Consider the following 10,056-nt stretch of genomic DNA (forward strand, 5'->3'; position numbering starts at 1 on the left):
CAAGTAAAATATCCAAATATGAAACAGATGTGTCAAACTCTGTGATATCTAATACATGAAGCTCACCAGGATATACCGTATCGATATAAAAATAGAAATTAACATGATTGTTAATTGACAATACGTCGTCGATAAACCTGTTATCTAATTGTCGAGTTGAAGGCCACAGCAAGGTTTTTTTTTTCACACATACGACTTTGCACAAATTCTGCTTGATATGAATACAAAAATAGGACTGCTTATAACGTGGCGCAATTGGTATTCATGGGAATTCCAAAAGATTGTTGTCGGAATTAAGACATATCATGGTTGGTCCCCTATATCATGGTTAAGCAATTTCGAAGTGCTAGTGAAACATATAATGGAGATAACGAACAGTATTCAAGATCAAAGTCCATAAAACAATACAAAGTAGTAGCAGAGCAAACAAGGACCTCCAAAATATCAGAGGTGGGATCAGGTGCCAAAATATTTCCTGAGTATATTCGCAAACATATTATTCATAACTAATTAAGGAAGCTAAGTTGCTTAAGGAAGTTCTCAGTAATGTTTGTTTTGCAATGTTCTCAACTATATCCTTCGACATTAACAAGCCCTTGAGTTTACTACTAGTATATTCTTAACTACGTATTTTCAACTGATAACAGTTCTAAATAAAAGCCAATGCATTTAGTGTGAATAATATCAATTGAGAAAATAGTCGACAACTGTAAACATCTTTTATAATTCACCATTTGCTGATTTTTTACACACTACAAGTAAGTCTTTTTCAGTGAATATCAGTGAAAACTAACATTTATAAGCAAGGGGTCATCTTTTAAGTAAATTGAATTATTTAACTTTGCATAAAATATAGAACAAGCAAATCGTATTGTGTTATTTTTGTATTTTATAATGTTTTCTTTACGTCGATATCTTTGCTAATTATCTAATAAACCCTTTATAAAGTTCATGTATAAGTGATTACTAATTGACACGTTGTTATGTTTTCATTTCAGTGGAACTTATCCCACCTCCACCGATGCCTGTTGCTGAGCGATCTTCACCTATGGAGTTTACAGAGTTCAATAATTAACTCATATTTTAAAAATATTAATTTGACGTATAGAGCTACTATATTCAATAATTCTCCTTCAAAGACTATCTTGAAAACATACTGTATCATGTCATTTTTATTTTCATTCTTGATATGTACCGTAATATTCCGAAATCAGCAAAATTCATATGAATTTACTTTCAGAATTTGACAACTTAAATATGTCTTTATTATTTTTCGGTAGCATTGCGGATCTTTGTGATATAGATGAATCAGAATGCAGGCAGTCATTGCTTGATTTTGCATCAAAAGAGTGTTGCTATGGAACGAAACCAGCTTCAGAAATGAGCATTATTCGCCATCAGACCGTAACCGCTTTTACAGTAAACTTTACATTTTGTTCATTATCGCACATTAGTGCAATTTCGGGAAATTATTTCTCTTCCAATAAACGTGACTGTAATGATACTTTTATTTTAGTATACCCTAGAAACATTTACAGAGGTTAGGCAGACTGGGCCGAATCACACGCCGTACATAGATGGACCTGTGGATGGTCCTGAGAATGGTGATCCGCCTCCTGTCTGGGATATTCCGTGTTTGCCACGTACTATGTTCCACTTTGATATTAAAACGATGGAACTTCCTCACACGGCAACAGTTGCTGTAATTGTGTTTGAGACTTACTCAGTATTCAGTCAGAAAACGTTCGATTTATTACAATTTAAAATACTTTGATTAACGTGTCTAAAAGCATATAATATTATGTCCTCCTTTTGACAGGTTTGTCATTTTTGTTCGGCAACAGGCAAAACTGTATGTACGGAATGCGATGGCAGAGGGAAGAAACAGTGTATATGTTGTGGAGGACTGGGACGAGTCTTCTACTATGATTCTTACAATCAATGCAATATGAGCCAAACGTGTATCGCCTGTTTCGGTTCTGGAAGAGTTATGTAAGCATACGATTTTTATTTCTAGGTACATTAGGTAATTGTATTTGAAATTTTATAAACACAAAAAGGTCGCAGAGACCTTCATTAAAGTAAAAAACTTAAAACCAATGTCTCATGGCGATTTTTCAAAAGAATCCTTTAACTTTTCAATGACTCTGAGTTCCGGGTAAATTAAAGACGTTTATTTGAACATGTATGTGATGAAGTCTTTAAATGAGTGAAAATTTCTTAAGTAGAATATCAAACAGCATACAGTAAATTAATATAAACATAATGAAGGGAAATTGTGCAAAATATTGATATTTGTTGCATAAAGATGTCTATTTGATGCTATTGCAATATTCTTGCATTGCTTTTCATTTGTATATTTTTCCAATACATAATGCAACCAAGCAGTTTATTTTTTATGTAAAAGGTGTGCAAACTGTTTGGGCCAAGGAGAAATAATATGCACTGATTGTTGTGGAAATAAGAAAATAAAAAAGTACACAGAATTAAAGGTAACATTGTAAGTATTTTTTCGTGTTATTTTAATGTGACCCAGGATTATTTATCTAAATATAAAAAGAATGTCCTAACACCAACCTCTGAAAAGCTGTTCTTCATATATTTATGTTTCTTCTTTATATTTATCAGTAAAGATTCAAACCCGTTACTTATACCACTGTCCAAATGGCAAAAACTCCACTTATAGATCTTAGTAACTTCACAATAGCTACATCGTTACATCGGTATGATTTAATTGCATTATACTCAGTATTAATTTTTAGGAATTAACTTTGGCTGTTGTCCTGTTATAATATATAATATTCAATAGACTCTATGAGTTTGACACCCTAAATGATATACCCGCTATTGTCAATATCATGACTTGCATCTCCTTTACATATCAATGAGACTCATTGTGACCCTTTCGTTCTAAGATTAATGTAGATCTTATTCTATTAATTCTGAACCTATGCATTCAATACTAATATATTTACCATACAAGTATAACCCTTTTGATGAGATTGTCCATAATATATAATATCGACCGAGCATGAATTACGAGCTTCATATGCTTTTCTAAGAAATAGAAATATCCAATCTGATAAAAGGTCTACATTTATTATATGATTATACCCCACTTAAAAATGGTGGAATAGTATGATGGGGGTTTCCGTCGGCCTGTCTGCATGGCCTTCCGTAACGCTATAGTGTACCTATATCCTTTCTGCAACTCCTCTTATATCGCCTTAAAAATTTTTTTTTTTTTAAACTTCACAGAATCTTTGTTACATAATGCAATTTGGCACCCCCTTTTTTACTTTGGGACGAACACATATTTAGGGTTTCCCTTAGCAAAACGTGAACGCAACCATTCTTTCTACAATATTGATACAAACTAGAAGCAACTAAGAGCAACCATGGACCTCCAAAACATCAGATCGGGTACACATTTACTTTCACAGATCGTTTATTTAAATTACATATTACATATTGTTGTTCCATTGTGCACCTTATATATTTTACTTTTTGATCTGACACTTAATTTTGGTCGACCTTAAAAAGATATGGAGGCGGGGAATCATGAACACAATGCTCACACTACCTCTTGTTTGAGCAGAGATAAGCGAGATAAAATTTGAAAGTAATGGAATAAAATTATAATTTTTTCAAATATATAGTGCATTGTAAAACTAGAAATTAAATCAAATCAGTCTGGTTGTATTTTTTTATTCTTATAAAGCTATATACGAAATTTGTTAATTGAAAAAAATCATTAATTTATTTTTTCAATTACTTGTATTGATTAATTAAAGACATATTTTAATAAAAAGAAAAACCTTGACATTGTAAAGTCATAAGAAATATTATAGAACATCATAATTATAACTAGTAAGCACATTCATCCAATTTTGTGTAACATTGCAGTGAAAATCATCTTGAAAAACAAATTGTCAATCGTTCTGACATACCGGATTACATTATCGACACAGAAGACGGAAAATTAGTGTTTGAGCAAACCGAAGTTCAAGTAATTATAAAATTTTATGGTCTTAAAATAGGGAATACAAAAGAAATATGTTTTAAACATGATCTTCATTATGAAATTATATTTATGAAGATGTAATACACTTGCAGATATCTATTTAAAAATATTAAATTGGATCTATCAAGATGATCAATTTAAAGATAGCTTTACAAAATATATTTTATTTTAAGATCAACCCAATCACGACCTACACTGTTCCTGAAGTCAACAGTACCTCAAGTCGAATCGTCAATGAACATAAGAACACCTTCCACAACGAACGGGTTATAAAACAGGTATGCATATATTATGCAAGTTTATCTATACTATTATTCTAGGGTGTTATTTTAAAATGAGAGCTTATATTCAGCTCTTAATTTTTGTCGATTCTCTGTTGTTAACTTCTTGAAAAAAGGGTCTTTTTACAAATGTCGAGTTTGATGTCAAACTTTGCCATAAAACACGTTGAGGAATACATTCTGTTTAAAGTATGTCACTCGTCAGCTTTTTAGAAAAGTTTAGACAGATCCTCTCACATCAAAACTATTCATTATAGTTCATGTTTTATAACAAATTTAAATTAAAAAATGTAAATTGTTCAACATTCAATGAAAAAACTGCTCAAAAATTCATAAAAAAGCAAGATTTATGAGGGACTTTTTCTTGTGAAGGATTTTTAGAAGAAAATTCTGCAAATCTGCACATTTATTGTATTTAATATCTTGGACCTTTAGTCTTACGTACTTTTATTCAGATAATATTTTCCGATTAGTCTTACATATTTTTATTTAGATAATATTTTCCGATTTTTCGTTATGATATGCTCAGAATATTAAATAGATGTCACAATTTACATAATTAAGAACATATCATACACCTTCCCTCGGTAAACTTTGCCGAGAAATGAAGATATATTAATGATGTCAAGATAAGATTGGCACCGTTTCTTGCCTAAAAATTGCATAATTTTACCAATATTTCAAAATTTACATCACTCACTCCAACTTTTTCTTTAATAATTTAAACTACTCGATGTTTTTGACTGATCAGCATTAGGTCTTAAAAAGTTTGATACAAGAAAATATTTCATTGCCTATTCAGATTTTTAATATCCCAAAAATGTTACTTTTTAGTGAAAAAAGGTCACACAATAATTTACGAGCATTGATTTGCAAGTTTTGTTCAATGATAAATATTATTTATCCTATTTTACGTAGAATAAGATTATATTTATTGCCATGGTTACATCTGATAAAATATGATAAAGGTTAAAGTGATTAACCAAAGAATTAAAATATAAGTGCAAAAAGGTCAACTTAATTTACCGTAGTTCAGTAAGATGCACATTGAACCCCTGTTTTCTCTGCGATTTTGCGTCATACTTTATGAGTATTTAATCAAAATATACTTCTCAAATATTTCTTGATATAACAAATTGCACGAGTGACATACCTTAAGCTCACTATGAAGTAGATTTTTTTTTTGATTATGTCAAAATGGGCTGACAATTATAGGAAATGTTTGGAATTTATATCCCAATAAAATATCAAATGTCAAGTATAAGCCTTGGAAATAATCTTGTTTCTCATTCTCTTTACTCAGAGGACACACCCTTTGTTTCTTTTTAATTGACACAATATCTAATGATATTTTTTAAAGAGACAACAATTGCAAGCTGTCCCTATAATAGAGGTTCACTATGCTTGGAAGAATATGAGTTCTCGTTACTGGATTTGTGGTTTGAGTAGAGAGGTTTATGCTCCAGATTATCCTCAGAAGTGCTGCTGTGGTTGTAACATTTTATAAAATGAAATTTGCGCTAAAAGTCTTCTTCCCAGAGAGAAATTACGATGAATTTATTCATAACTTTAATCAGATAACTAACTGTATTACCGTATATCCAGTTTTTTTTTTTTTTTTTGGCGATGATCTATTTTTCGCAATTTCTGCTATCATTTTTAATTCACAAAAAATAAAACACGCAGAAATTATGTCAGCCATAACGTGACATAAAAATAACCATTTTTTAAATCTTAAATCGTAAAAAAATAACTTACGCAAAATAAAAACTATACAAATCTACACCTTTCTCGCAAAATTTCCAACACGCGGGAAAAAAACCGGACATACGGTATTCTAGTATGCTATAACATTGAATGTTATAATCACATGGTAACAATTGTCTAATAATTTGTGAGCTACTAGTATTTAGTCACATATGCTGCAGAGTGACAATATTATTTGAAGGATAAACTATTTTTATATATATATATATATATATATATATATATATATATATATATATATATATATATATATATATGTGTGTGTGTGTGTGTGTGTGTGTGTGTGTGTGTGTGTGTGTGTGTGTGTGTGTGTGTCTATTTATGTTGTTTGACAGTCTCCCCGAAATATAACAGTAACAGAAAAATAAAGGAATAAGAATGGTCATTTATTCAAACAAGTGCAATAAATGACAAACAGTAGAAATATATACAATCAAATTAAAAGGACTAGGGACAAAAATATTATGCTGTGAACCCACAAGGTCGGTGGGCAATTCTGACTAGGAAAAATAAAAAAAAATTATTATTTACAACAAGCACCAGTGTTAAACTAAAAACGTCCCCGAGTCTCAATTGTAAAAATTGTTAATCCAAAAAACATAAATCTAAATGTCAATTTGTTTTTTTAAAAATCAGTAAAAACGGCTATGTAACAATTAAAAGGAAAAAAGTTATTCACTGTTATTTTAACTCGTTCTGATAAAGATTAAGCATGCAAAGGAATACATAATGTACTGTAAGAAATGCGGAAGATTAAATTTTAATAACCAAAGTTGTGAAAAACTAGTAAAAAAGATTCTAAGCAAAACGATTTCCTATACATTGAACGTGATAGTACATTGAAAACAGAAAGAAATTTTATCGCTTTAAAAATGTATTTCATATTTACAATATTTAATATGCTGATGAAAATATTTTGCATTTTAGTTGCCTAATTGAAATAAAATTCCTTTTCACCAGATAACCAAGTTTTCTTCGACATGTGACTGCTAGTTACTTTGTCTCTCGTCTGAAACTGTCAATTTTGTTATCAAAAGTTTATGTGTTTCACGACGTTTTTTAATAAACAGTGTACATTAAACTTGAATTGTCCATTCTTCGTACAATATAAATAAGGGTAAATTCAGTAAAACGTGTGATATTTTTTTTTAAATCAAGATCCCCTAACAAATTGTTAATCTGTTAATTTTTTCTTTTTTCAGATACATGTAAATCACAAGTAAAAGTAGCACACATATGCTTTTTAACACAAAGTACTGTGACTCTTTTATATAGATAAAAATTCTTGACAATAGTATACTTTAATTGATTTTCACCATGGGTGATGTAATTGTTAAAATAAATTACTCCTAATCAATTTTGGTAATCGACTCAGTTCTATTTTATTGATTTTATCAATGTAATTATATTCTACTGTTTTTTTCATTTAAATAAACATCATTAGGAGTTTGAGTGTTCTTTTTTCTTCATCTTCCTCAATACAATTGTCAATTTTACTGATTGGATGTTAAAGAGGCTGGGTGGTTGTGGCATTTTTAGACTATTTTGATCTCCTTTAGTAGAAGAGCTCCATATAAAGATATAATAAAATGAGAAATTTCAAACTAAAATTTATGAAATTTTTCTTTGCCAAATGATAGTTGACAGCTTAAGATATCATATCCCAAAATTTAAGTTACATCTGGTGGTTAATAAGAAAATAATTTGTTGACCCCCTAGCCTCCTTAAGCATGAATTTTTTTACTGGAATATACTTTTATATACTTATTGTTACCATTATTAACTAAGTAAATTTCCTGAAGAATTTTCCGTTTTAACAATCATGACGAGGAGCAGATGACGGGTGATATTAGTCGACAGGAGGTCTACATGGTACCTGATCCCACTTCGATCTGATGTTTAAGGAGATCATTATTTCCTCTGTTACCGATTTGTATTGCATTTAATGGACTTTTGAGCTTGATTACAGTTCTATTTCTCCATTTTATTTACTTCTATATATGTATACAGTTTATATATATGAATATAAATAAATATGCTACAAAAGTATTGACATCGAAATCTGACTATTGCTTAAGTTTTTGGATATTTTTTTCAGCTATAGAAAAGCTTATTAGAAACGCGAGGAATGTTTATAAAGCATTTTATTGTTTCTTTACAGTTATATTATACTGTAAAAGATGATAAAAATAGACTTGATTTATATTTTTGTCAAATTTTGAGAATTTCATTTTGTTTATTCTTTCAGAATTTATCGAAACGCATAAAAACTGTAAACTGTAAAACATTTGAAAGAATTTTCACATTTGCAAGTACCTTGATAATTATGTGAATTTTCATAAAACATAACCTATTGTGGAAAACAGAGAGATAACTCATTTATTTTGGTAACAATTGCGTTTTTTTTCTCTAGGGATCAAAGGAAAACGGAAAATTACCCCCACCCTACCCCGTAAAACAAAAAATCCTTTTTGGGTTTTATGAGTTGGTACTGCAAATGTATTATTATATTTAGCATGTGCAATATTTCGCGGAAATATATTTTTGAACAAGTTAGCAAAGATATGGTTTAGCACAATTCTTAGTTATTATATATATATATATGTGTAAATGTGCAAGACATTTAGTGATGTACTACTTAAATTCTCAGAATGGCACTTATAAGAATACACAGCGGAATGTAGTACATCTACAGTGTTTCACAAATTTACATCAAAGCTTTTTGTTGTTTCATGGGGTTGGAAGAGCAGTAATATGCTAACAGCAAAAAAGCTGCAAACATGATCTTAATTATCAGTTTTGAATGAGATTACAAATAAAACAATGTCTCTTTTCAGCTTTTTTGTGTGGAGTTTTACTGAATTTAAACATATGGAAATTTTTATGGATCAATTACTTATTTGCAGGCTATTTTGAAAATCTAGCGATTTTTAAGACCTGATGTCAACTTCAATGGATAAAAAATTAAATAACAACTCTCCTGAAAAGACTCGAAAATAAAAGTTTATGGCACTTGTTTGAAAATTGATAATCAATTAGTAAAATCCACCTATGACTTAATTCTTTTGTTTGAGCGCCCCGTTAATTTTCAGGAGTGCAGAATTAAATATTACTTGAAAACGGTATTTCCTATGTTCATATTCTCCTTCCCGTGCCTCTACAGAGGAAAGAACTTTATTTTCACATAAAGAAGATGAAATTAATTTGCCACTACTGATATTCAAATCTGGTACTTATTTTCACCAAAGTAGTCGGGTACTAAAGTAAATAAACAGATAAATTTATAGAATTGAAAGGGCCTTTACAAGAATGCAAATTTCTGTAGCGTATTTTTAGCCTTCAATGTCCTTAAGGAAAACAATTGTTAACATTTAATCTAATTATGAAATAAAGTCATATTGACACTAAAGAGCCCTTTACATACATCGATGTAGCAACTGTTAAGGGCTGAAAATATATTCCTGAACTTCATGAAATATATTGACCAAATTGACCAAAATTTACCTCTCCAAATCTCAAAAATGATATTGATATATAAAACTGGAGGACATTCTTTTAACCAGAGACAACAGTTGCGTGCTGTTCCGGTGACTGAGGTCCACTTACGTAGGAGGACGTTAGTACACGCTACTGGATCTATGGTCTGGAGAGGAATGTCCACGCCCCGGACTATCCACAACAGTGCTGCTGGGGCTGTACCATTCTGTAAACGGCTCGCAAAAAATCCACTCAGGGGGGCTTAGTCATTCAAAACAAATGTTATCTTGTATTTTTTTTTTGTTTCTGAAGAACATATTTTAAACTGTATTATAGTTTTGATTACCTACTTTTTTTAATTACTTTTTGAAAAACGTTTTCATACTGAAGTATTTACTTTTTGAATTCATGAATTAAAATGGTGAATTACCGTATGTGAACAATCACTTTGTTTGATGTGAAATTAAGGATGTTAAAAAAATAGCTTTTGTCATTCTATTGAGTGAG

The 10,056-nt window shown here is 30.3% G+C and overlaps 1 protein-coding gene across 1 annotated transcript; it reads left to right on the top strand.

Annotated features, from left to right (window-relative positions):
• Positions 1 to 941: 941 nt before the first annotated feature.
• Positions 942 to 9,815, top strand: LOC134268413 (protein SSUH2 homolog). Its single transcript, XM_062750665.1, has 7 exons — positions 942 to 1,062; positions 1,281 to 1,702; positions 1,820 to 1,992; positions 2,408 to 2,500; positions 3,907 to 4,009; positions 4,198 to 4,302; positions 9,636 to 9,815. Exons 2-7 carry the CDS (start codon positions 1,649 to 1,651, stop codon positions 9,813 to 9,815), a joined length of 708 nt encoding a protein of 235 aa, XP_062606649.1. The 5' UTR covers positions 942 to 1,062; positions 1,281 to 1,648.
• The last annotated feature ends 241 nt before the right edge of the window (positions 9,816 to 10,056 follow it).

The sequence above is a fragment of the Saccostrea cucullata genome, unplaced genomic scaffold (assembly GCF_032062105.1).
Source record: "Saccostrea cucullata isolate Sc308-1 unplaced genomic scaffold, CSIRO_AGI_Scuc_v1 ctg721, whole genome shotgun sequence".
Taxonomy (NCBI): Eukaryota; Metazoa; Mollusca; class Bivalvia; order Ostreida; family Ostreidae; genus Saccostrea; species Saccostrea cuccullata.

Excerpts from the sequence above, each read along its gene's own strand:
- LOC134268413 (XM_062750665.1), top strand. The coding sequence starts at position 1,649 with ATGTTCCACTTTGATATTAAAACGATGGAACTTCCTCACACGGCAACA. Across the intron at positions 1,993-2,407 it reads TTCGGTTCTGGAAGAGTTAT|GTGTGCAAACTGTTTGGGCC; the intron begins GTAAGCATACGA and ends TTTATGTAAAAG. Across the intron at positions 4,303-9,635 it reads ACGAACGGGTTATAAAACAG|AGACAACAGTTGCGTGCTGT; the intron begins GTATGCATATAT and ends TCTTTTAACCAG.